The 27,109-nt window shown below is 39.6% G+C and overlaps 1 protein-coding gene across 4 annotated transcripts in view; it reads left to right on the top strand.

The window, feature by feature from the left end:
- Nucleotides 1-27,109, top strand: part of MYRIP (myosin VIIA and Rab interacting protein) — a 235,896-nt gene that overhangs the window by 201,920 nt on the left and 6,867 nt on the right. For 3 of the 4 annotated variants that reach the window (XM_075083484.1, XM_075083483.1, XM_075083486.1), the window contains 3 exons: nucleotides 1,983-2,632; nucleotides 10,758-10,997; nucleotides 24,538-24,732. In XM_075083484.1, coding sequence (XP_074939585.1) covers nucleotides 1,983-2,632; nucleotides 10,758-10,997; nucleotides 24,538-24,732 — 1,085 coding nt within the window. Of the gene's footprint in view, nucleotides 1-1,982; nucleotides 2,633-10,757; nucleotides 10,998-12,156; nucleotides 12,253-18,653; nucleotides 18,717-24,537; nucleotides 24,733-27,109 lie in introns of all 4 variants that reach the window. The other variant, XM_075083487.1, reaches the window with a different exon arrangement.

Genomic DNA, 27,109 nt, shown 5'->3' with positions numbered 1-27,109 from the left:
TAATTGAGGATGTTCAGCAGGTTCTTACCAGTGAACAGAATAAGGGGATATGATTTGGGAGAGAAAAAAGTATACTGATGTGGCACTCCACTGCATTATGTTTGTGTAATGTGGCGCAGCTGAATTCAATTCCTGTTGGGGACTTGTATCTTGCAGAGCTGTTTGCTTTGTTTGAAGGAACAATGTTTTTAAAGAAAGGTCCTCTTCCTCTCAAGAAAATCCTAAACTTAGATTAGTGACCATAGTTGGAATAAGCGAACAAGCAGAAGTTCCTTATGCTTGATAGCTTGTATTCTTTTTTCCTCCAAAATCAGCTGTTACAATAATTATTAGTTCTCCCTATAAATCTGACTTCAGTTATACCCTCAGCTGGTCACTGCTACAAGAAAACTATTACTATATTGATTTCCTTTTAAGAAGGACTAAGAATTACTTCAGTGGTGTATTTTCTCAAGTTCTCTGAATTGGAGTGAAATTTAGGAAGTGAAAACAGGCCAAAAGGACTCAAATGAGTAACAAATACAAAAGCCATTCTAAATCTTGCATAGCTCCTAAGTTTAATAACCATTTAATTATTGGTTAGGTTTTTTTGTGGGGGTGTTTTGTTGGTGTTAGTGCACCACAGACCTTTGTTTTTTTAAACTGAGCACACCACCTTACTGCATACTTATGTTCTTTATGAACAATTCCAGGGACGAAGTCATCTTTTTGAGCTCCAAGTATTTGTAATGATGTAATGCAAGATGCTTGAGTATCATCTACAACACTATCCAGATTTTACTTCTTCCACTTTTAGTGATGTTCTGTTTACAGTTTTAGAAAACTAATAGTTTATAATAAGTATTTCTACAGTTTTCTGGCAATGGCAGATTTGAACCCAGAGAAGGAATCTGTAAGGCTGAAAAGTTCATTCAGTAGGCTGAGATTACTGTGTAAATATATGGCATTATATATTTATTCAAATGCTGTGGGAGGTAGAGTCACCACACATTCACATTTCCCATGAAGGGACTTTTCAAGTTTGGAAATAGAATGTAAATTTAGAAGAAATGCAATTCTATGAGTTATACAATACTTTTTACCGAATTTGTGGCTTTTTTTTTTCCTGTCGGAGTTGTAAAACATACTCTGAAAAAGTGTAAGAATACAAGAGCAGCAACAGTGACCATAAGCAACAGCCTAGGAAAGATTAGGAGGAAGCAAGTATTTTTCATGCTGTCTCTGAGTAGGCTCTGAACCTCCAGGACATTCAGCCTAATGACTACCTCTGCTAGAAGTATTTTTCTCTATTTAGTAAACCTCTGTGGATTTCTCTTCCGTGTCCAGACCCACCTCTGTTTTATCCCAGATTAATTTCTAGCATCCGTAACACCCTTAGGCAAGAAGTTCCACAGGTCTGATACGCACTGCATCCCACTTCTTTCTTCTGTTTGTTTTGAACCTTTATTTCACTAGTTTCACTCGATGTCCTCTAGTAGTTAGGTTGGAAGACACTCCCCTCTCTTTTAGTGTGCATCCTCAATCTTCTCCAGACAGCAGAGCTTTGGCTTACTTAATCATTCCTCGAAGGGAAGCTGTTTCAGAACCTTGTGCAACTTCTGTTGCTGTTCTCTGATCCTTTTTCCATCTTTCCTTTTCAAGATGGGGGAACAGAACCGCACACAGAATCAAAGACATTTGCAAAACACAAGATTTAGACAAGTCTGTGTCCTGATGTTCCCTCAGCCTTTCCTAATAATTCGTTTAGAAAAAAGCCTTGGTCCAACACATTTTAAATAGTCATCACCATGACTTTAAGTGGTGGCTTCTGATTAAAAGTACAGCAGCATGGCTCACAACATGAGAGAATTCATGTAGCAGCAACACTTGCAATTGTTCATTAGTTTTGTTGAACCCTCCAGTTTGTGGCCAGTCGATCGCAAACTGGCAAGTAAAATGAGCCTTATCACGTAGTGATAATTGTTCTTGTTTTGTTTTCATAGATCCACCTTCTGTTTTTCAAAGCACTGACGGAAACTGGGTAGCTTTGCAGAACGTCACTTTGCCTCGTCCTCGAATGCTCGCCAAACCAAAGAGTCAAGTATTCAAAGCTTTGGAGAATGAATCCAACATTGTGTCCGCCTATGACGAGATGGGCTCAGACAGCGAGGATGACTACGACTGGAATGTGGCCTTGAACAAGCTGCGCCGGAGACCTCGGCAATTACCAGACGATTTCTATTATACCAATTCCCAGTATGGTACTGAATGGGTTTATGGCAATGATCAGTACCAGGCAGTGACCTCTCCTTCCTCTGGCTTATACACCAATACTGAGACACTTTTCTCCGATTCTGAAACATCTTCAGTAAACTCTTCCCAGGAAGCCAAAGGACCTAGCAAACTTCTCTGGTTACAAAGCAGAACTCAAAGTGATATGCCCAGAATGGAAAAAAAACATTTCCATGGAGAACTGGATGTAAATTTCAATCCACAGGCAACCAGTTTGGAGTATTCGGACAGCAGTGAGACGGAAGAACTTAATTATGATTTGGAAAAGAGATCAAGAAGGTGGAGAAAGAACAAAGCAATTTCTGAAGAATTATGTGAAGGAAAAAATCGCACAAAAACCAACAAGATGAATTTAAGTCAGGTAATTGTGAGCTTACCAAATGTAATCTCAAAAAGAGCTGGCTAAAACTAATTAAGCTATACTGGCAATAACGTGCATCCTGAGTGGGGAGGTGGAGCGTTCTTGCAAGGTTTATCCTCCTCATGCCTCATAACTGAGAAGAAGCAAAGGTCAAGTGTTGCATATACCATGAGCAGGCTTTGCCTCTTTCTCAGAAATGCTGCTTCCATCTGATCAATGACATTGTTAATGCTGAAAAATACAGTGCTCTTAAGGAGAAAAAAAAAAAAAAAGTCAGGATTTGCCAACAGGTAACAAATGTTGACTAATCGCCTGGTCTGTTGCATTGGGTTTTTTTTTTTTTAACAGCTTTGTTCTTGGAATAAGAAATAACTCTTATGCCTAGGAATCTTGTGTGTGCTGCTTGCAAATGTCCTAATAAGGGATAAAGCTAATGAGCAGCAGAAATTCCGAAAGGACTGGTTTTGAAATATGGTCCAAGTGATGTCTGCCTTTAATTGGTCACTTGGTTATGAGTTCTGGTGTGTTAGGGTGTTTACAAATGACTTCCATATAAATAATTTGTCATTTGATTAAAAAAAGAAAACCAAAACAAATGTTAGCAGATTAAACTTGGAATAACTGATCATACAACCTGAAGACAGCAAAGCACTCCACCCACAAACGTTTCTTTAAAACAACAAGTATGGGATAACCAGAAAGAAAAGAAGTCCATCTGGAGTTTTTCCAGGCCTGGGACTGATATTATGTAAGGAATCCAGTTGTCCCCCAAAATTTTTTTTACAGTACAAGCACACTTCTATCTAATTACCCAGCTGGATAAGGAGAATACTGACCCCTTGCCCAGTTCTCTTTCCCGTGTACTACCACTCTTAAATCCTGTAGCTGCATCATTGCTGCGCTAGAGTAATGGTAAGCCTGAAGCAAGGAGCTAAGTCCTGTCTTCTCCCTGTGCCTCTGACTACAAGCAACCTGATCCTGTCTTTAAAGACATCTGAGCAATTTTAGGATGCCTGGAATTGTTTTTCTTTGCTTATGCTACTAGCCTATATTTCCCATAGAAAGACATCAATACATCTGATCATAAGTCAAGATTAGGATTCTAAGATTTCAGCAGGTTTTTCATGGCGGGTAAACTATTGTTAATTCCATATCTATTCCATCTGCTTTTAGGAGACAGGTGTGGGTGTTTTGTACTGACTCCATTATACTTATGCCCATTTATCATCTACAGTTGTTGAAGGGGAGATATGTATGGTAACGTGCTCTAACACATCAGCAGCCATTAATGACTTCTTAGAGCATTGGGCAGAATTACAGGAATTTCCAGGGACTGCACAAAGACCATATTTTGTGCACAGACTTCCACATTTCCCTTTCTGGCTTTATGTATTTGCGCACATTCTGTGTGTGTCCATATTCATATTGTGGCTTTCTAGTTATGACTGCTCTGCAGAATATAGAAGATTGGTGCTCACAGGGAAGGTCCTGGAGATGTTATAGAATCACAGACTCATTTAGGTTGGAAAAGACCCTTAAGATTATCGAGTCCAATGATAAACCTAACCCTGCCAAGTCCACCACTAAGCCGTGTCCCTAAGCACTACATCTACACGGCTTTTAAATACCTCCAGAGATGGTGAGTCAACCACTTCCCTGGGCAGCCTGTTTGAATGCTTGACAACCCTTTCGGTGAAGAAATGTTTCCTCATATCCAGTCTAAACATTCTCCATGTTCATCCAGTGGAAGTCAGAAAGGTAGGGTGCTTCCAGACATACGCGATGGCATCTTTCAGCAGCTTAGTGTGTGCTTCAAAGTGCAAGCTGGTGTGGGAAATGGTTGCTCTTTCCAACTCACAAGAGAGTTGCTTTGTCTCTTAAGTGGTGCTTCTACCTCTCTGTTGTGCTCAAAATGCAAGGTTTAGGATTCTGACCTGCTTTCCTCTTCAGTTTACCTTTTAGGCTAAAAGAGGCTGTTCTTGCTCTCCTGCTCCCTCAGCCATAGGGAGGCAGGCAGAGGCACACTGCCTCCAGATCATGCTATTGTTTTTAAAGCAATGAAATTCTCACTTAGAAGTTAATGTATGGGTGTGTTTGCATGCATTTAGTTTGTGTTTGGACACACGCGCACACCCCGGTGGCTGATTTGACAGCTGGTACCCACGTTTGGAGAACTGTTGCTCCAGCCTCTGGTACATAAGCAATGTTGGGAGCACGAATGGACTGGCTACTACAATTTATAGCAAGGCTGTTGCGCAGGTGAACAATTCCAGGAAGCAATTAAAACAATGATGAGCATAAGGGATACGATTTGAGGTGTGAAAATAAATTAGCCAGACATCATTTATATTGCTTAGAAGAATGAGATTAAAGGGATGTCAGGGTTTCATATAATCCCCAAAGTAATGTATTGATCTTGGTAAAATGGTTGAGGCTGCGGCAGAGCGCACCCTACCTGTAAATAGTTTGTAGAAAATTATAGTGTAGGTACATGGAGAACTGCAGAGAGTGTAAACTTAAGGAAGCTTCATTGTGGGGTCTTAAATCAGTCACAGATTTTCACATGCTGAGGTTGTACAGAATTTACAGAAACCATAAAAAATGCCTTTCTAAACCATGTTGCATCTGGGCATTAGACACTGAACAACTGACCATATGTAAATTGCAGTGAAGAAACATACTTTTTCCTGATTTTATTGCATTGTAATAATAACCTTATTTTACTGCATTATAATAACAACATGCAAATTTGTTAACCATTATGTTTTCATCAGCACTGCAGAACAGAATTTCGGTTTAGCAGTCTAAAAGTCAAGTTTTCTTTTTTAGTTTTCAAATAGTGCAGGTAGTTTTCTTGTTTGCTGCTCTTGAAGACTCATAGCAAAATGAAAACAGGCCCTTTCATCTCTTCCTGCTGCAAGTCTAGAAAATTGTAAGCAGTAACATTCTGGAACAATTGCAGTCATTTCATAACTCACAACTGAATTTCTATTAAAAATTAGGTATTTTTAAATCAAGGTCGAATACCTAGACTAGGATAATGCTGTGGCAGTTTTTTAAAACTGATTTTAGACTCAGCACTGGAATGTTGACTTTGTGACTGAGAGAGGATTCATTGTATGAAGTCTGGAGTGACTTAAAAAGGGAAACCCGAAAATGGGTATCAAGATGTACTGTATTTGGGGAGATTTTTTGCCACTTTATGATACATAAAAGAGCAGCCTGCTTCACTGGGTTGCCTGTAGAAATGCTGTAAGCATGGTCATGAAGCAAGTACAGAGGGACATAAAAATTGTCCTGATAAAACTGATGTCCTACTGTAATACATTTCTGATAACCAGATTGCTTACGGAAGAGTTATATTCCGGGAGAACCTGAACTGGGAAGTGCAACCTTGCTTTTAATGGTAATTATTTTTCAAATTGTAACTTTTTACAAGAAATTGCCACTCAAACCATGATTCTCTGTCTAATTATTATTAATAGTCATTATTAATACCATTGATATATTGGCTTTCATTATCTTTCTGAGAGGAGGAGATACTGCTTAGTGTAGCTGCAATTATTACATTTCTGATGGAAAGTGGAGCGGCTTAATTGCTTCAAGTGAAGAAAGTGCCCTCATTATGAGCTTGCTTCTTTGATCAAGAGACCCCTCCTTCCCTGCAGCCAGGTACAGCGTGAGCGCTGCCGGGCTGCCTGTCCCCATGGCATGGTGCTTGGGATGTATTTATTGAAAAGAGCTGCACTAAAATTACACGAGCTCTCGCTGAGAAACTGCCTGCAAACCTCACAATTTGTGTCTTCTCCTAAAAACTGTAGTTTTTGATTTTTGGTTTCCTATATGAATGGAGCTTTCTCTCAAGAGTTTATACTATAACATGGATTTGGTTCTGGGTCCTCCAAGCCAGTACTTTGCTTGCTTGCTTTATTTTGGGGTTTTTGTTTGCTAGGATTACATTGGGTTATCAGCCACTTGCATGCAAGGATTTGGGTAGTGTGTATGAAGAAAGGTGTATTTCCTGGTTCACTGTCTGCTAAAGGACTTACACCTGCATTAGAAACACTTGATTTTCTTCTAGTGAGACTGGGTTTGTGGCTGTGTTAGTCTGCCAGGCCCTCACTGAAGCTGTGTTTTCAGATAAAGTGGTGGCCCTTTATTCTTGTTTGCAGATGTTAGTATTACATGTTGCTGATAGATGCAGATGGCAATTTGCACCGTTATTTATATGAACACAAATATGTCATTAAACTTATTAGATAGACCCAAAGTGTGAACAGTAAAGAAAAATTAAGTTTAAGATAGCATCTATTAATTAAATAATAATAGTACCTTTCAATGTGTTTATTATTTTTTATTGTTGTCATGGCTTCTAATGCATTTTTAATGTTAATCCATGAAAGAGGTATTATCTCCTCACAAATAGTTCACTGCCACCATCTGAAAAGCTCAACACACAAGCCAAGCAGCCTACCAGTAACAGACGTCATAAAGTATAGCACTATAGGATATCATTAGCTCTGCATGTAAGCAGGAATTAACAACTCTTGCAAATATAGATACTCCACCTGCTCATTGTAAGGAGATTGGAAAGCAGAAGCGTGGATAATAGACATACCTGAATCCAGCTGTAGTAAAATCAGTACCCCCAAGGCAAGTCCTGCCCCAGGAAAGGATGTGTATTCATAACAAAAATTCAGCTAACGTGGAATAAAGCCCTAGGGATGCCAAGGCAGCTCATGGCTTTCACCTGTGCTGGCAAACGCAGCAAAAAGCTCTTTCAGTTTCCCAGCTAATGAGTTAGGAAAATTCTTTTATACATGTTAAAGCATAATCTAGAATTGAGAACGTTTCAATAACGGTATGATGTGTGGCTAAGGTAACATAGCAGCTTGCTGCTGCCAAAAGAGGAATAACTCCTTCCTGTCTGCCTTCCTGCCTTCACTCCACCTTCCTCCAGCATGGTCCAGTATGTCTCCCTTGTCAGCCCAAGCACACATTTGGACCTCTTTACAAAGCCTATGCAACTCATTACAACTGAGTACAGGACAGGAAGGTGCAGGATGACTCTCAGCAGGACTAGGGTGTTACATTAGCTCACCTTGTTTCATAAAACTACATCCTCAATTTTTTTATCCTGCTGAATGCTGGGCAATTTAGCAATGTTGTCCTGCCAGGCCTTCCTCCAAAATACATGGGAAGTCAGCTGGAGGGCTCTGCAGGATTTGACTGAGCTTTGGATAGAGACAGTAGGTGCTGCCATGTGTGATGCTAGGAAGACTGGTATTTTTTCAGGATCAAGAGTTGTGATTCTGCTGTTGTCACTGTGGACTTTTTAAATTAACTAGTGGTGCTTTCCACAAGGGTATGTGTGTATTGCTACTGTGATATAGCTGCCAAGCTGTTAGAGCCTAAGCAGTTCTATGTAGAAAGCCCCCAGAGGATTCATACATGTCTTGCTGCACGATGAAGTCTGTCAGTATTTCATGGTACAGCAATAAGGCGGAAACATGGGAAAACCTGCCCCTCTGGACTGCCAGCCTCCCTCACTGCTCCACTAGATTTTATATACATATTTGTCAGCTTATTTAAACAAGAATAGCAAACTTTTGTCTTTACAAGCTTGATCTGCTCAAATCTTTGCAGAGAATGGTATTTTCTTCTCTTCTTTACAGACTCAGCCTCAAGGTAAACCATACTTTTCCTGCCTAGGCACTGCTAGAGGAAGCCCACACCCCTGGTGCAGTAATCCTAAACCACATGTTTTGGTAGACAAGAGTAGGTTTTTGAAGGGATTTATTAAATAAGTGGAAGTAGCTCAAATAAAGAGGGATTCTAGCAATTAGCTCAAGCTTAATGAGATGTATCTCCACTGAACTGTATTCTCCTAAAATACAAGTGCACAGTTTAGCTGTGCTTTCTATCCTGTAAATCCCATAAATTATGATTGTTTCTCTCCTGGGTACAAATTGATGAACTGATTGATTCAGCAACAGTTCTCAGATTTTTTTATAGTAGTTCAGTGATATGTGAGTATTTTTCATTAGCAGATTGCTGGGATGAGGTTGTAATGAGTTGTTGAATGACATGCAGGATATGTCTGAAAAAATCTTATCATTTCAGAGGGTACCATTATGATAAATACAGATTTTTAATTTAAAAAGTAAAATGGCACAGTATTCTAAATGTATATAAAAGATTTTCATAGCATATTATAAAACTAAAGTGGAAACATACTCATGTTAAATCTTGTTTTCTTGATCTTATTCAGAACAGCTTGGGAGTTCATTTGGCAGAAAAGACTTTTTATTCTGCAAAAGCTTACTGTTTGGGAAAATAATAAATTTAAGCATAAGCCTGTGGTTCCCCTTCTATTGTAGCTAGTCATGTACTTTCAAATCCTGGTTTTCTAAAAGGGCCTTCTGCATCCTGAAGGAGAGCTAGAAAACAATAATTTAGTTTTGTAATTGGTTCACAGGTAACTGCAGACAGAAAAATTGTCCAGAAAGCTGTAAAAGTGCTAGACACTACAGTACAGTTTACTGTATGAGAGATGAGGACTGACATTACAAACATAACGTGTCAATCCATTAAGAGCAGTTTGGCAGTTAGGGTTTGTGAGGGAGTTGTCAGAGTTGACGTTTCCTGTGAGAACTGGAGGTAATTGATCCACCCATAAATACTGCTTCTGCAGCTGCAGAGAGTAGCTGTTCAAAGCAAATCTCCTGTTTATATATTTCCAAATGAATGGTAGAGAGAACACGGCTTTTGGTCTCTCTAGAAGTGTCTGGTTCTGTCACAGTAGGGGAGAGCATAAGGCAAATAGGAATAATTTCCTATCTGAGAATTGCTCCAAATCATCCTCTTAGGCCCCGCTGCAATGTGCCTACCGCTTCTGGGCCCCAGGCTGCATTCTTTATAGCTTCCTTCTGAGTGGTTTTGTCATGATTATGCTCCATTTCAAAGAATTCATCACTTCTAAAACCACCTTACTTTATGCACTTGGCTGAAGCACTAAAAGCGTCTAATTATTCTAAGCTCTCTTTTAGCAGTCAGCAGGGAGATAAGAGCATTTTCAGAAGGAAGTTAATGCTATAGGTGGAGTGGGTTGCTCTGGGAGGTGGACTGTAGAGCAAACCAGGGGAAATTGGGTCCTAATCAGGCAGCACCGATCCAGAAAATAAGCTGGTATTTATCTGGATGTTAATTTTTGGCATAAGCATCAGATATTTTCAGAATTCCTGCAAGAGCTCTCAAAACAAACCAAAAAAGGCCCCTTTCTGCATTATGAAATGTTGGGCAGGCACCCAGGCAAAAGGATTTTGCTTTTCTCCTGTTCACCCTCCAAAGTAAGGAACTTGTCATGGTCAAGTCTCTAACACCCACCATACTTAACTAAGCCTCTGAGGACTTCCCGCCTATAAGGATTAAAGAGTAAAAAAAGAAGGTGCTCCCAAAGATTAAACATGTTCCAAGGAGGTTGGCATATGGAAAATAATCATCGCTGTAGATAACGTAAATAATCACTGGGAAAGCTGAAAATCTTAAGCACCATCAAATAATAAAAGAGATTTTTTAAAATTTGTTTCCAGTAGTCTTTAAGAAAAACACAGAGAATGCTCAAGACCAGCAGTCAGCGAACTCGAACGTGGCTTTCAGCTGAAAGCTGGACACAACTGCCAGGTCACAAGTTTTTTCATTCCCACACTTCTCTTTCTTTACCTGCACCATGCCTGAGAGTGATGGCAGTGCAGTGCTGTGCTGGGAATGGGAAATTTGACGGTTGGACTTGACAGTCTTAGAGGTCTTTTCCAACCTTAATGATTCTATGATTTTAATAATAATGATTCTAAATGCCATTTGGGCTTTTATTTCATTAGTTGCACAGAGATACATAATAATTTTGATAGTTCCTTTTTACATAATATAAAAGTAAGCAGGAATTATAAACACAATCCAACAGGTGTGGGTTTACTGGCATTCCTCTGTAAAGACATGGTATTTTTTTATGAGCACACTTTCTGTCTAGCTTGTCTGCAGAGTAATCATACTATACTTTTCTAGGTAGCTATTAATTTTCCTTTCTGTAGCTATACAGTAATTATACTGTTCTAATTTTTTTTAGGATTTTGATGATTTATCAGAAACTGATATAAGCAGTGAGGATCAGCATCATAACATCAAGCCTGACCTTGTGGAAGAGGAGCTTAAATCCAGGTTATTTCAGCTTGCTGCTAAAATGAGTGACAAGGAAACAGATTCTGGTGAAGAACAAGAGTCAGAACCTACAACAGACCATGAAAACCAAAAGGAGAGTTTGTCCTCAGAGGAAAATGGCAGAAGTATTCAGGAAGAGTTAAAGAAGGTAAGCACTCATTGTAGAGCAGTGGGGCTAATATTGTAAAAGTTGCAATCCAGAAAGAGATACTTTTGGTTAGAAAATTAAACATAGTTGCTTAAAAAAATCCAAGGTTCTTTACACTGGGTCTGAGCCTGCAGACCTTGTGCAGGTAAAACTTCAGTTAAGGTGTGTGTTCCTTCCTGTGAGCCTACAGCATCAATTCAAAGCAGTGAACTTAGCTTGTGTAATAAACCTGTGACTGATTTTAATGGAATTATGTCAGTTTATACTGACTGAGAATTGGCTTCTGTGTTGTTATTTAAAAAGATATCCAGTTATCCTTTTTTCCTCCTTGCTAACCAGCTGGTTTAAGTGGGTTCTTTCAGTCCTTCTATTTGCTCCCATTTTGAGTATCAAGTAGTTCATTCTGATGTCATAGATTCTTCTTACGCCTCTCTATGGGAATATTTTGTGCTTCTTTAAAGCTTTCCTACCCTGTTACTCTACCAGCTAATAGGCCTCTGTGAGTAGTAACATATTCTAGTGAAACTGAAACCCAGTGTCAGTTCTGATAATGTATGAGTTCTTCAGTTCATGCCCTTAGAATGAGATGTCTGATTTCAATATCACTCCACAGGGCTCACCACCTGCATTCTTCCCTTTCTACCTCTGAACTTTTCTTCAGATCATGTGGTGTGCTCAAATTTTGGTGCTGTAGAAGTCCAGCACTGCCCCTTGCCAGTCAAGGACTCTTATCCCTTAGATCCACTTAGGCTCATTCTTGTTTGTTTTGTGTCTTGACTCACCTTTTGGGGTCTTGTCTGCACAGCAGCTCGGCTTTGACAGGCAGCGTGGACAACGATCTAAAGGAAATCTATTCTTCATCATTTGAAAGATGCTTTGTTCAAATGCTATAAAGCATTAATACACTGGGAAGTGGAAGCAGGGTCAAGTGACCCAGGTGGACAATAGGACGCTGTCCAAGTGTGCAGGAATGGCATCAGGAAAGCCAAGGCCCGCTTGGAGTTGAATCTGGTGAGGGACACAAAGGGAAATAAGAAAGGCTTCTACAGAAGTATCAGCAGCAAAAGGCAGATGAGGGAAAGCGGGGCGTACTACTGCAGTGACCTGGTGATACAGGACATGGAAAAGGCTGAGTTGTACAACATTGTTTTCACCTCAGTTTACAGGTAAGGTTTGCCCTCAAGAATCCCAGGCCCCTGAGACCTATGGGAGAGTCTGGAGCAGTGAAGACTTACCCTTGGTAGAGGAGGATCAGGTTAGCAAATATTTCAACAAACGGGACGTACACACGTGCATGGCACCCAATGGAGATGTATTTACAAGAGCTGAGGGATCTGGTCCATGTCATTGTAAGGCCACTCTTGTTCATCTTTGAAAGATCACCGTAACCTGAGGCATTGAGAGCACTGAATATTGTTTATTTTGACTTTAACAAGGCTTTTAACACTGCCTCACATAACATTCTGACAAACAAACTGAGCAAGTAAGGTCTGGATAAGTAGACAATAACATGTATTGAAAACTACCTCAATTGCTGGGCCAAAAGGGTTGTGATCAGAGGCTCAAAATCTAGCTGTAGGCCAGTCACTAGTGGTGTACCCCAGTGGTCAGTACTGGGACCAGTACTGTTTAACATCTTCAGTATTGACAGAGTCAATGAGTGTACGCTAAATTTGGAGGACCGGTTGATACATGAGATGGTTCTGTTGTCAATTCAGAGGATCTTGACGGGCTGGAGAAGTAGGCCAACAGAACCTCATGAAGTTCAAAAAAGGGTACGTCCAAATCAAAATTTGACTGGACACAGCCCTCGGCAAACTGATCTAGTTGACCCTGCTGTGAGCAGAACGGTTTGACTAGGCAATCTCTGGAGGTCCTTTTCAAGTGTATTCTGTTACTCTGATTCTGAGTTGTTTAGCCATAGACCACACAGCAGAGTAAGTACCTTCATTGTCATGTATGCAAATATCTCTGTGATGAACACACAACCTTCTAAGGAAATAAAATAAAAGCTTTATCACCACTGCTTGTTAGCAGCATTCAATTTAGCTTGTCTTTGGTTTACAAAGGCAAACCAGCAATATCAAATTATTCAACAGGATATATAGGCTGGCTAGCATATAACATGATGCAATTAAAGTCCAGAATTAAATAGGACTTTGTGAAATGCTTCTATATGGTGAACTGAGCACAGAAAATGGCAGACATATGTTTTGTGGTGTACTTATTCATGTGCATGTGTCTACAAAGTAATGCTAGTTGGTTTTTCCTCTAATTTTATTATTTCTTTAACATTTGTATGTCAGCTATTTACAACAATAATAAAGATTAATATTTTTTTCCTCAGTAAAATTTACTTAAGTTAAAAAAAAAAAAGAGACATACCATGTTCAGCAAAAGGGAATGCTTGTTGTTCCTAATTCTTTATTGGTTTTGGATGGAAAAAAAGTCTTAGTCATTCATGGTCGCAGTATATATTTTTTTCTGTCTATAATAAAGAAACCAAAATATCCTAGTACTATTCATGGCCATGACTTCAGTGGAATTGATAGCGGAACTTGCTCCAGCTGTAGAGAAAGAAGCAGGCTGCTTTCATTCTTATTCTTGACAGTTGTCCTTAAAGGTAATTTAAAATCTTCTGACGCGTGCCTTCTCTTTGGAAAGGTGGCTGACCAATATCTTACAATGAAATACTGAAGCTGACAGCGTATAATACCTCTTGTGGCTATGGTAACCTAAAATACAAAGACCTAGCTAAACTCATAAAGCATGCAATAACTTTAAGATGAGTAGATGGCATGTCTCAGTGGAGACAAGCATAGAAAATGTATTTTCAGGGAACCAGTAATTTTAGATGCCTTAAAAGTCAGATGCCCCAATATGCTGTCTCTAAGAAGCCTGATTTTTGGAGAACCAAGGCTTACAGATCTTTTAGACTGGCACTTATCATTCTCAGCCAAAGACCCAGACTTCGGACCTGGGCATCAAGTTTCAAATTAGCTATACGGAACCACTAATTCTGGGCTATTGAAATGACAGCTCGAATGCCTACAATTTGCTTTGAGCTCCTATACACAAATTCAAGTATGTATTTTAGCCATCTTGCTTATATTTTAGCCGTCTTGCTTTGTTAGCCTTTAGTTTTCTATTCTCAAGCTTATTCTGGAACACATCAGCAACCTTAAATCACAGGGAATTTCTGGTTACAGTACACCTAACCATAGAATAAGATTTTAAAAAACATATATTGTTTATTGAATCAGTGGAAATTAAGTACCTGGTGCTCATGAAAATCTGACTTTTGCACGTCTGCACCTTTCAAAATCTGGACTTCTGTTTTTAATGGAGGCTGGGAAGCTCATATAATCACCTGTTGAGCTGATGCTTTAAAAATGGTATTTAGTATATGCAGATCTGTAGCAATGGCAAGAATTGGCATGTCTTGAGTGGGGATTTAGCTGAAGTTGGTCTTTTGCGTGTTCTCGGTTCTCACCTCAAGCTAAGCTCTTGAGTTGTATGACTGCCTTAAAGATACAAGTTTGAAAATGCTAAACTTGGAGTTAATAATTTAGTTCATGTGGGATACTTGAGTATTGAGGTGGGTATTAATTAACACAGGTTAATTTTATGCCTTAGACTTAAATCCTCTTACACCTTCAGCACAATCATGTTTAACATTTCTAAGTTTGTCATTGCCTAAAATGGTCTTGTGGAGATTCACAGCTCTTTAAAACAAACATAATCCTACAGCAGGTTTGTTTTTATAGGCAACATTTTGTGCTTACTAAGCTACAGAAGTAGTTCATGGTTTTTCAAGGATATGCAGACCCCTGAAAAGCCTGCTCATCTCAGTAGTGCAGTGAAAGGCCATGGAGTCGTCTATGCTCAGGGTAGATTTAGCCTTCAGCCCCTCTAGGCTTCAGGTGTGAACAAACCAAAAATCACATTCTGCAACTGTTGTGTTAGTGAAGCTTCTTGTAATAGCACAGTGATTTGCACAGTTCTTTCTGCCTTGCGCTTTTTTTTTTTTTTTGCTCTACCCCCCAAACCCTAACTAAATACCTTAAAGAAAAAAGCAAAATGTAAATCCCCTTGGGAGTATCTTAATGACACTGATCCTGAGAATGGCAAGTGTGATAAATGGGTTGTGTTTAGCTCTTGCTTTCCCCTCTCCTCTCTTTTAATGCTTTCATGAAAATGAATAGGCCAGGTCTATATTTTATGGTATACCCCAGAATTATATTCTAGAAGGCAATTTCAGCAGTGCCTAATGAGACTGCATTTTGAATGCAGTCTATCACTGTGACCACTTAATCAGAAACTATAGAGTTACTGTTTAAAAAACAGGATAGCCCCTGCCACTTTTGCAAATAGCCCCACAGAGCATAAAAACTGAAATAGTTGTTAAAACCTTGTGTCTCTTTTTTTGTATCCTTCTACTTCGTAGTCCTCCTTGATATCCTTGTACTCTTCCCTGAGATATGCAAATGAGCAAGTGAGTTAAACTTCAGCAGTTGAGTTTCTCTCCTCTTTGGTTTAGCTTGATGCAACATGCTGTGTACTAAAGGGATTTCTTTTAATCACTTTGTGCATTTGCTTCCGCCCAGAGAATCTTACAACCAAGGCTTAGTAACTTTGTTTAAATCCTTCTGTTTTCTGTTGACATTATTACATGACTAGGCACTCAATAGCTCTTTTCTGAATGAAAACCTGTAAGTAACTTTGTGAAATAGCACAGTGGGATCATGTTCCCCAAGTGAAACCTCCCAAGTTCCTTGACAGTATGAATAACGGCATAAACATTCTTTCTATAAAACACTTATGCCTTCATTCTCTGGAAACATTTTATTCATCTTGGGTTTTATAAAGCTTTATGTTGGGGAAAGTATGTACTACCAGCATCATCTTCATGTATATTTGTGCCAGAGGCCTATATTTTTTGTTTCAAGAGAGTACATCTTGCATTTTTCACCACGTAAATTAGCACTTTTTGACTACTGGTATAATGAGATTGACACTTCTTAGAAAATCTGCCCGGCACCTCTGTTTAGTGACAAGAATAGCCAGTAGCTGTGGATGTGGGTGCATGTTACCACAGCAGAAGAGACAGCCAGCTCCCTGCTGTGGTGTATGCTGGTGTCTATGCCTGGGACTGGCCACGGAGAAGGTGGCCAGGGCTCAGTGAGGGAAGTCAGGCAAGGGAGGGTTCATGGGACTTGTTCGCTGGAGAGAAATATGCTCATGACCTTGATGGAGCTGGAGAACGGCATTGGGTACGCACGTGGTAGTGAATCCCTCCTGTGTATCACAGCCTGTTAAAGTGTCACGGTAGGAATGGCTGTGATGTTATAACAGCAGTGCTATAATAAGAAAAGAGATCCTCTGTCTCCTGGTGGCTGAGGCTTCTGTTAATCATTTGTGCTGGTATGTGCACTGTCCTCACAGAAGATGATGTAGTAGTTTTTGTGACTGTTATCTTGCAACTTCGTGAACTGAAGATGTTGCTGAGGAACTCCTGGGTATTTTGGCTGGTGTGTTGGTTCAGGCAGGGATTAATAGGAAACTGCCATCCAGCTTCGTTTGCCTGAAGACTTTAGAAATGACCGAGTAAAAGTTTCTGAAGGAGCTAGAACCCCATGGCTCACTTCGCAAGAAAATGTAATAGTGTAAGTAGCTTTACTATGTTGCTACTACGCTAATAAAACTGGACAGTGTAATACAACGGCATCTTCCTGGGTTACCAACTCAGAAGATATTTGTGAGTCTGTTGTTTCACACTTCTGTATGCAAGGTGCTTGGAATAATTCTTGTGTTTTGGTGGATCACAGCTTTTATTACAATGTTAATTATCTGGGCAGTCTTCCAGAGTCCAGGATTGAAACTGAATATGGGCAGCATTGTAGAAAGTGATCTTTAAGGTTTACGAACTGCAGAAAATCTATGCATGGGATTTTGAATGACAGTGGAGAAAAAAGATTTTGCTTAAGGAAGGTGAAACAGTGGCTTTTTCTTCTAAAAGAGGTATGAGACTTTAATCTTCACATTGGGCTAATGGATCTAAAGTTTGACATTCTCAATTCAACGGAAGTCAAGTATATATTCAGTTTTAAACTGAGGATTAAGTAGTTTGCTGGACAAAAATCCCATTCAGGAGATTTCTCCCATGTATTTAGTATTTTTTATTGGTCTTTAGTATAGAAAATTAAGTTGGTCCTAAGTTTGTTTCGTCAAAATCTGAGTCTTCAGTTTCAGGCAAAATAGTTTCTTCAAGACCATAAACATTTATTTTTAAAAAGTTTTCAAAAGTGGGCAGTGATGTTTGTGTTCCTCCAGTTATGACACTTCCTGGGGTCAATACAGTTGTGTAAGTATGGATATAGGTAGATCCCACCCACCCTAGGGTATCCCACAGGGCCTTAACTGCTAGTCCAGAGGAAACATGCATCTCCCTGGTCCATGTCATATCTGACAGCATTGTTTGAGAATCCTCAGATACTTCAACCTGTTTCAAATTGCACCTCTTCTGCCTGTGTTAAAGCAACTGAATCAAAGCCCTGTTGAATCTGCCTGGAGAAGTGCAGAATAGGTGAGATCTCAGCTGGCTCCACATGTGGAATGCAGCACCTTTGTAAACAAGATTCTCCTAGTCTCAGGTTTGATACTTATGTGCATGTACACCCAAGCCAGCTCTGTCCAGCGTGCGTGTAATATGAATCCCCTTCAGTTGTATGATCACCAAAGATTTATTTACTTAGGAAGAAAATGTGAAAGCCATTTTACAGATACAGTTATAGAAAATCAGTGAAGATTAGTGTAAGCATTTGGAAAAAAATGGGGGGAAAATAGTCTGTAACAAAAAGGTTACTATTTTCTTGTCTTCTTTTGTAAGCAGCCCAGAGACTTGGCAGTGACAGATGAGCTCTTTCAGATCTAGCTGGAAGAGTTTCAAGCAAACACTGCTCCTCAGCTGGATGGTACTTCTGTCACAGCACAGCCAACAGGGTAACTGTGGTTGTGTCATTACTTCAAGGCAAAAGCAGTCAGTTTAGTTTAAATAGACCTAAGTAAATTAGGGGGATTAAGGTAGGCCTACCAACTTGACACTGGAGAGTGGTAGTATGAAGGATTTTGTTCATTTTGGGACAGTGAAGTCCAGGAGAGGGACAGCAGCAAAGGTGTTTCAGACATGAGCATCTGACTGTGGCATAAGTGAGGTACAGACCCTTTGGTAACTAGAAACACACACAGTGGTGAAACTGCAATTGTGTAGACCCAAAAATTGAAGATAGCTGACCTTTCTTTAATACTGCTGCAAAAGTCTTTTTCTATTGCTACTGAGAGTTTGTTTTGTGATGGTGGAAATCAGGATTTCCCATCTGTTTCATCTCATAAAAAAGATGTGTCATTTGCAATATCTGTCTTAATGAGATCTGTTATTCTAAATCCCACAAACAAAAATAAATTAGGCATTGGTCTATTTTAAATATTTTAGCAATAAATGTAAAAATCTAAATCTTATGGTATATTTGCTATTTTCTTTATTCTTGCAGTTCATCCTAAAGCTCTCTCTAAGTTTGAACCTATATAAACGTTAACCTCTGTAGCTGTTAACGTAACTTTTCTGCCTTTTTATTTAACTGCTTCCCCACTATCTAGGAAAAACAAAAGGCTTTTGATCTTCATTTAAAGTTGCAGTTTTTATCCACTGTATTGCAGCAGGTGAGAATGCTTTGTTTTATCTGTGTCGTCTTACATCTCTTACATAGTAAGAGATGCTGTAAAGTGATATTGAGGGTTTCCACATTTCTCAAGCAAAATTCTCAACCTCAAAATGTTTTCAAGGAAATATCAGCTCTGAAGAATCATACTTTTTGGCCAAAATCAATAATCATTGCAGAAAAGTATTTAATAATCACAGCTAGCCCTGAGTTATGATGGGAGTGATGAGCATGAAGTAGACACGTGGAATAGGCTGGTTCTCTTATTTGGCTTTGTGCTGAGAATTTGGTTTTATTGGTAAAGAACAGAAGACAAAGATAAGGTGTGTAATCTTCCTGTTCTGATGTGCTCACCTATATTCATAAATTTGGAAGGAAAAAAATTAAATTCTATTTGAGCAATGAGATTTTTAGCAATTTCTGACCATAGTGGTCTTCAAAAACCTTTCTAAGCTCCCAATTTAAAAAACAAACAAAACCCTTAATTCATTGTAGATGTTGTACACAGTGAGTAGGCACTTTCTCACATTGCTGCTAGTGTCTATCGCTTATCATTTTTCTAGATGGAAAGAGGTTTCATATTCTGTACTATTTGAGTCTCAGCTTATGAGAACCAGATATTAAAAGAGATTTTCATTTTATTCCTTGAGAAAATATATACTTATCTCATATTTTAATATACATGCTATTTTTAGTATGTCATGTATAGTGATAAGCAAATTAGTTCTGTAGCATTCTCTCAGTCATAAAATAAGAATCACTTTTTTTGTGTCAAAAGTTGATGCTTAATTCAGCAAAACACTCCTCCTCTCAACTTTTTATTTTTTCCTTACTCTCAGAGTTAAATTTTGTGCTATGAATTTTAATCACCTTTTAATCATCTTGGTTTTCTTTAGTAAAAATCCCAAGGACGATTTTAAAGAAAAAATGTTTTCCCATTTGTGCAATGTCACCAGCCTGTGTCCATTATAGGTACTCTTACAGAATCCTGTGCAGATTTTAAGGTTTCAGTATTTCCATTTCCAACTTGCACCATAATATTTCACCTCTTGGAAAATCACTTCCTTTCTCATTATTGTAGTCAACTTGTCTCTAGAAATGAGGCATTACAAATTGTTATGAATAACACCTGTAACCATCTTAGGACAGTGGATTGAATTTGTTAGTAAAATTCTAATATTCAGAATTACCTAGCACAATCAAAAAGAGAGACTGTATTTCTTTGTTATTCTTTGGACAATGTCAGTAGAATAATAGCGCTCTCTGTAAGCTAATTTAGCTTTCTTTTTCTAAATGAGTGCCCATAAATGAAAGCATTGATATTAAGGTCAAGGCAGGAAGTCTTAAACTTGCACAGAAGAGTAATTCCTTAATACCATGGTTTGTCATAGTATACTTGTCTTCCATCAAATATCAAGGCAAATTTTAGCTTGCTTTCCCAGTCTTGTGGTAATGAGTGGTTAGGGCTCACTTTTAGGCCAAAAGATCTTTTGAAGGTCAGGACTGACGACTGCCATTGATGGTTGGGCATTGATGGCTCCATTCCTCCCACACTGTGACTTGGCCAGTGTCCCAAATATCGCTTGCCTGTGAAGGAGATGGGCTTTTGCTGGGCTTTTCAGGGCCTTCTGAAAGCTGTACAACGAAGTCCCATGGGGTGGGGAGATGAGGAGGCAGGTTTGGGTTTTGGTTATGTTTTCATCAAGTTTGGATTTAGTCAGGTTACTCTGAAAAGATGAATCAGTCAGTGGCAAAGCAAAACTTGTCTTCTGCCCAGCCCACCTTAAGTGCCTACAAAAAAATGAGGGTATTGTTGGAGAAACAGGCATGCGACTGGGGGTGTGATAGAAAAGCTTGGGACCAGAGCTAAAAATGATTGCACTACAAGTCATTGCAGACACGGTCAATTGTGCCAGGGCTGCAAGTTTCCCTTGCTCTATTTCTTGATCTAACTATTGATGTTAACTGTTCTCTATTGAATTGCAAGTCACTGCCTCGCATGCCAGTTTCATAGAGCCTAGCAATGGCATAACATCATAACAGCAAAAAGAGAAAATGGTAATGGCAGAGTATACATCATGGAGAAGAGATCAGTTCAAGTGATGGAGAACTTAACTGCTTTAGGAGCATTAAAACTAAAAGCAATAATGTTCATGCAGAGGAAACTTGATGTGGAGATGTCATAGGCTGCTGAGATGCATGCAAGGACTTAACACTCACCTATTCTTGACAGTTTGGACTCTTACGTTACTTCAGTTTTATCACCCTGCTGTACTTCCGTTACCTTGTGCAAGGATGCAAATACTGTTCCATAAAGCACCTTCCAGTGCAGCATCCTTAAGTAAAAAAAACAAAGGCAACATCTGTAGCATCAGCAGGGTAAGGAAAGAGACAGCAGAAGAGGGGGAAATGGCTACCTGCCAGCAAGAGCTAGCTTAGACCACTGAAACCATATCTTCAGCAAGACAGGAATCCTTTCCATCTGTCCAACCACACATAGAAATGACAGTAAAGAAGTTTTATGAGATGCTTTTTGTTATATTCAGTACACACAGGCACACGTAAATGTATACGTGTTCACATACACTCACTTTTTTAGTATTTCATTGGTTTGCAAACTCTTCCACAAAGAACTCGGGAAATTGAGCATCTCCTTTTGACTGTGTCTTTGACGCATTTGTGAGCATAGACATTAATTATCATAAAAAGGATAAATGCATGTTTTCTTCATTCCATTTACCCCTTAATCTCATATTCAGTAAAAAATGAGATTCTTATAACCAGTACAAACATTCAAATTTGGATCAGCTGCATCAGTTTCATTTGGGAGGAGTGGTGTTAATCCAGAAGTAGGGAAGCACAGTTGAAATCAGAATGCATCCCGGTGTTTTAAGAAGAATGGTTGCACTTAGTGTTTCTGTGCTAGATATTTGTAATAGAGATTGCTTTCTGCATCTATCACATCTATATTAGTTCTTTGACTATCTTGACAAGACAGGTGGGAGAGACTTCATCATGGCATGATAGCTGTCTCTTTGAATCACTTCCAGGTGTTAACAATGACCATTCCTGCAAGGGCAAGATAAATTAGACAAGAGCTCTTTATAGCAGTTTGCAATGTCCAGCTACCAGGATGATCTTGGTGCATGTGTGTCTGTGAATTTTAGGTGATTTTTATAGAACCTCATAACTCCTGAGTTTGATGTGGGTGGTCAGGGAGGGGAGAGGGCTGTGAAGCACTAAAACTCCAGGACTCCCCACGTGTTGATTTTATATCTCCCTTAGGCACACATTAATCTCTTCTTACTTCTCTGTAAAATGCAGCCCAGGGCAAAGCTGATCTCTAAACATCCTTTAGCAGAAAATCTTCAAAAAGTTTAGATTTAAATACATGGAAATATTGCTTGTGCTCTTAGGTTTTGGGAGATCAACTCTTCAGATGTGCTCTAAGGAAAGTCACTTTTGCTTGCCATTCATTTCTTCACAGTATTTAAACTCTAGTGCGGTATCCTTGTTATACTATTAAAGCAAATGTTTCACAAGCTTAAAGAAAAGCTTTAATATTGTGACTCCTGTGTCTAGCTATATACCTGCAGGCTAGGACCAAGGTATGTTCACTGACGCAAACACTTTATGAACATCCATCTAGCTGCCTTACACAATATTTAATGTGAAGCAAACCTTTGGTTTTAAAAGTCAAACAGCGTCTGCCACTATAAGAACTTACCTCAAAATTCTAGAAAAGCTGAAAATCACATCTCTTCTTTGTTGAACTTTTCTTCCCCTACTGAGGGGGGGAGTTTCTTCCGGTACTGAGAAGGTAGGGTATTTTACTCAAAATCTTGATTTCCTAAAGCTTCCTATCACAGAATACTTTACTAGGAAAACAAAAACCAAAAACCCTGTGTTGCAGTAATTGGACTGTAATAAAGGCCAATATGGATTGTCATATTCTGCTATAAGAATACCTTTTTTCTAATTTAATTTAATCTTTTTTGGAAGTCCATCATTAGCTACAAAGGGTAATAAAAAAATTAAGAAATCGTGAACACTGAAGTGAGGCTACAGTTCTTGAAATGGAGAACATACATCAGTGAAGATGATGAAGAAAATGTAGTGTCTGGCCTTTATCCTTTTTTGTTTGGTACTCATAGACTAGAATAAGAATTGGGTACTTGTAAAAGCAAATAATAAAACAAAGTAACATTGATTTCCTCTTCTGTCTTATAAAATTATTGATCTGTTTTTAACCTAATTGGCACTTGTGAAAATAAATGGAAAAAACAGTAGGCTCTTTATGGGGTTCAAGTATTTGTTCTCAGTAAGAGTGTCCTAGGCCTACTTGTTTGGGACTGTGTTGGCTATCCTAACAAGCTAAAGATCTGTGTGCTGTAGCATACTGTATTTGCTTTGTTCTTCTCTTTAATCTCATGTATCCAATTATTTTTTGTAATTTGGAGAAGTAACAGTGCTAAAGATGCCTTAATGTATTGATGTACAACAATTGACTGCATACTGCTAAAAAAGTCGTTTTTCAGTAAAAGTCTTATCTAACATAAAAATGAACAGCTAATTACAGGAAAAGGATAATAAAAGATGTTTTCCAGTTAAACCCACCAGTTCATGTGAAGCAAAGGAACATTTTTTCTCCGATATCCTGCCTAGGAGGCCAGCTGACATCGATTAATACAATGTTTGCATAACATACAGACATTTTTAATCAGTTATACTTTTCTGTACTATAGAATTTACTATATAGAATCCAAAGGCCGTCTGTTTTCTCAGTTTTGATCCTCAGATATTGTTTGTGGAGAAATTTACAGATGGGTGGGCCCCTAATTTACATGCCTAAATATTTGCAGGTTTTAGGAATGAATTACATTTAGGTCTAAACTTCCCACACTTTCTTTTAGGCAAAGCAACACTAAAGGTATTGCACATAAATTCAGTGACAGTATTTGTATTGGTTTCAACAAGCTTTGGCTCAATCTCCAGGCTGTAGAATTTGGATGTTGAGCTTGAGGGTACGTCAGGTGAAATTTTATTGCCATCAAAGGAGTTATCCTGAAGCCTGAAGCTCTGTGAGAATCATCAAAATCAGCGTATTTAATTACAAATTGCAAATCACAAATAAGTAACACTGATAAAAAGGCTTGCAGTTGTTTAAAAAAAAAAAAAATAAAACTATGCTTTTCCATGTTATTTGATATAATTTATTTAATAAATATTAAAAAAAGGTAAATTTAAATTTTAAAAAAATCAGGATACAAGTGTTCACACACTTGTAGCTGAACCTTTGGTTTTTGGGGCTATCATATAAATCATAGCAAACATCTTTATAAACTGCCATCCTGATAGGGCTGCTGATTATTGCTCTCCCCTGTTTGCAGCTGCAATGCAATGGCTCCTGTGGATACGGAGACAGATGATTCCTCATCCATTTGCCAGTACCCAAAAAGGAAGGCTGTGTTTTAAAATGCTATTGCAAAAATAGGCTTATCTAGCTCACTCGGATTTTAAATCTGGATATTTGTGTGATAAGGTTTGGACCATCCCTCCAGTAAAAATCATGTTGTGGAAGAAGTGTGTGTGTATTTTATTTTGTATGTTGTATCAGTGCACATATGTGAGAAAGGGATGGAGAAAAAGAGAAGCAGGTTCCAATTTCATCACACAGTTCTTGTGTCTGTTCACAGCAGTTAGCCAGGTATATTGTTTTAGCACGGCTAAATGTACATCTATTAGCAAGGTGATTTTACATATTATCTCTCTGTGCTAATTTAATGCTGTTGTTTTCTCTGTCTACTCTTGTAACAAAACAGAAGTACTCTGCTGTCTCTCTCTGCAACATATCTACAGAGGTCCTGAAAGTCATCAATGCCACTGAAGAGCTGATAGCAGAATCCACTGGTCCCTGCGATTTCCCAGCTGACATTCAGGACAGAGGAAGAGGGACGTTCCCACTGGGGACAGACCCCATCAAACTCGATGAGCAGCTCACCACACTGGAAGAAAACGTAAGAATATGAATCAGATGTGGAAGTGGCATGTTTGTGAGTGAGTGCACCTATGTGTGTGTGCCAACTGGAAAGGGAAAGTGCGTCGGCAGCATCAGTGGATGTTCAGAATTAATTTTGGGTTATTGAACAAATACACAAAACAGAATAAAAATCCTATTTCAAAGGGGTACTCAGCTGTGTTGGGTTTTTTTTTTTTAATGTGTGCTTTGAAACATTTGGGGGAGGGGGTGAGTTGGCTGTGTTGGGTTTTACAACTAATTTTAGAATCCCTGCTTCAAAAATTAACTTAAGCCATCCAAACCTCTGTGGCTGCACAGCTGTGCCATGCCTTGCTGACACCACATGTCTCCAAGTCCCAGCACAGCCTCATTATTGTAAGGACAGGTAAGGGAAAGCATGTCCCCAGTCACACAGAGGAAAATTGGAGGAGCTGTTCCTCCACCCACACTTCCCCAGCATACCGTGCTGAGCACCCAGGGAGCCAGAGTTGCCTGCTCCACTCATAAAAAGAGCAGTCTGGAGAAGCTGAATTAAACAAACCTTTCTGCTTGGCTACATCCAAATCACCTGTCCTTTTTCATGAGTACCTGTCAACTGCAAGGAAATGTGTAATGCTGAATCACAGAGGGAAGTCACTACTCACTGGAAATTTTTATGCATCCACTTAATGGAGTCGGTATTCTTGTAACTTCTGATTTTCCTCTTCTTCCCACATTTAACTGATTACATTTCAGTGATTTTTCCCTTCATTAGGAGCTCTTAAAGATCTCGCAGCAATCTGGGCTGTCCCATTGTAACATCCTGATCAATTCAAGAAAATAGATCCTGGTTTTCTTTAGCCCAGGAAAACTTTCAGACAGAATCTCTTCTTGGGGGATAAAATCAGTTTCCTCCACAGAAACATACTTCCACAGCAGCCGCAGGCTAGGGATGGAGGAGGAGATAATCCATGGCAATAACAGCCAGTCCTGGGCCTGTCCTACTCCAGAGCCCTCCCACTAGTCCCACAACTCCCCTGTACCTCTCACCACACCTTTTTTGAGCTCAAATCTCCCAGCCCTACTTTGGTTTGAAGGTTCCCAAGCTAGATCCTACCCCTCCTAACATCATCTACTCCACAACCTTTTCCATCTCAGAGCTTTCCCCCTGCCCACACCAACAAGATGCCCTCCAACCCGCCCCAGAGCACCGTCGCTCCCCCCCAACCAGCTCACAATCATAACCGGACCTCCAAACTTCTCCTTCCCACCTCTCTTCAGCCTTCCCAGGCATCCGGCTGTGTGTGCTCCTCCTTGCTTCCACACACTGTGCTGGTTGCAGGCATCTTCTGCCCTCCCTCATGGGGCACCGCAGCCACCCGCGCCTGCCCTGCCATGGAGTTCTCCACATGGAGGCCATGCTCCCAGCTCCTCTTTGGTAGGGGAACTCAAAACAAACAAGCAAAATAGGCTTGGGAGTCCTCCCCAGCAGAGCTGGGAGGACAGGACAGTAGGATGCGTCCAGGAGATGCTGGATGTGTGACAGCTCAGATATGGCCCTCCGCAGAATAGTAAAGGCTTCCCAGAGCAGTTGCTGCTCTGGTGCCTGGAGAAGGGTATAACTTGAGTTTGTGGCGAGCAAAGTGCCTTCCTCGTGCCACCCACCATGGTATCCATTTCATTCTTACATGACAGATGCACCCCCACAACAACTTCTAGTTGAGTTTGATAAATTTTTTTCAGACTGATAGAAGTAGGTAGATGGAGATTTTGTCCCCTATGAAATACTGAAGCATCCTAGCTCCACACACCACAGAATGTCAGGGTGAATACAGAACAAAAATCCAAGTCCAGGCTGGACCACATCTTTAGAAAAACTAAGAAATACCTTTGGAGGACCCAGAGCAATTTGGGGAGAGTTCCTTCCACAGTTTTCTGTGGAGAACTGTGTTGTAAACTATCTGGGGTGTGTTTTTTTTACCCAATTACACTCTGACAATCTCTCCCATCTTTGTGGAGCTTTGGCATATGTGGTGCCATGGCCCCTTGTCATTAAATCAGGCCAAGCATTTCTTACTAAGCAGAGGCTGGGCACTGAGGCAGAGCATTTCCTGCTGTGGCATTGTCCTCCTTGTAGCATATATAGAGGTTTAGCTTCTCTCAATTCCCTGTATAATTCATAAGGTATCCAGCTGAGCCTTGCAGTGTCCCCACGCTACATCTTTCTCTGCCCCACACAGGATTTGGAGTAGATGGCAGAGCTTCATGGTTTCAAGATTTCACCACCACACTCCATAGCAGAGTTAAAGAGCCTTTAGAAATCCAGGAATCCATAACTTTTCCCAGTGCAGATGGGAGCGTATCTGCATGCAGCACATCCTCTTTGCAGCAATTTT

This window comes from Phalacrocorax aristotelis, chromosome 2, assembly GCF_949628215.1.
Source record: "Phalacrocorax aristotelis chromosome 2, bGulAri2.1, whole genome shotgun sequence".
NCBI classification, from domain to species: Eukaryota; Metazoa; Chordata; class Aves; order Suliformes; family Phalacrocoracidae; genus Phalacrocorax; species Phalacrocorax aristotelis.
The sequence above is the reverse complement of the archived record's forward strand: the minus strand, read 5'-3'. Positions and strand labels throughout refer to the sequence as shown.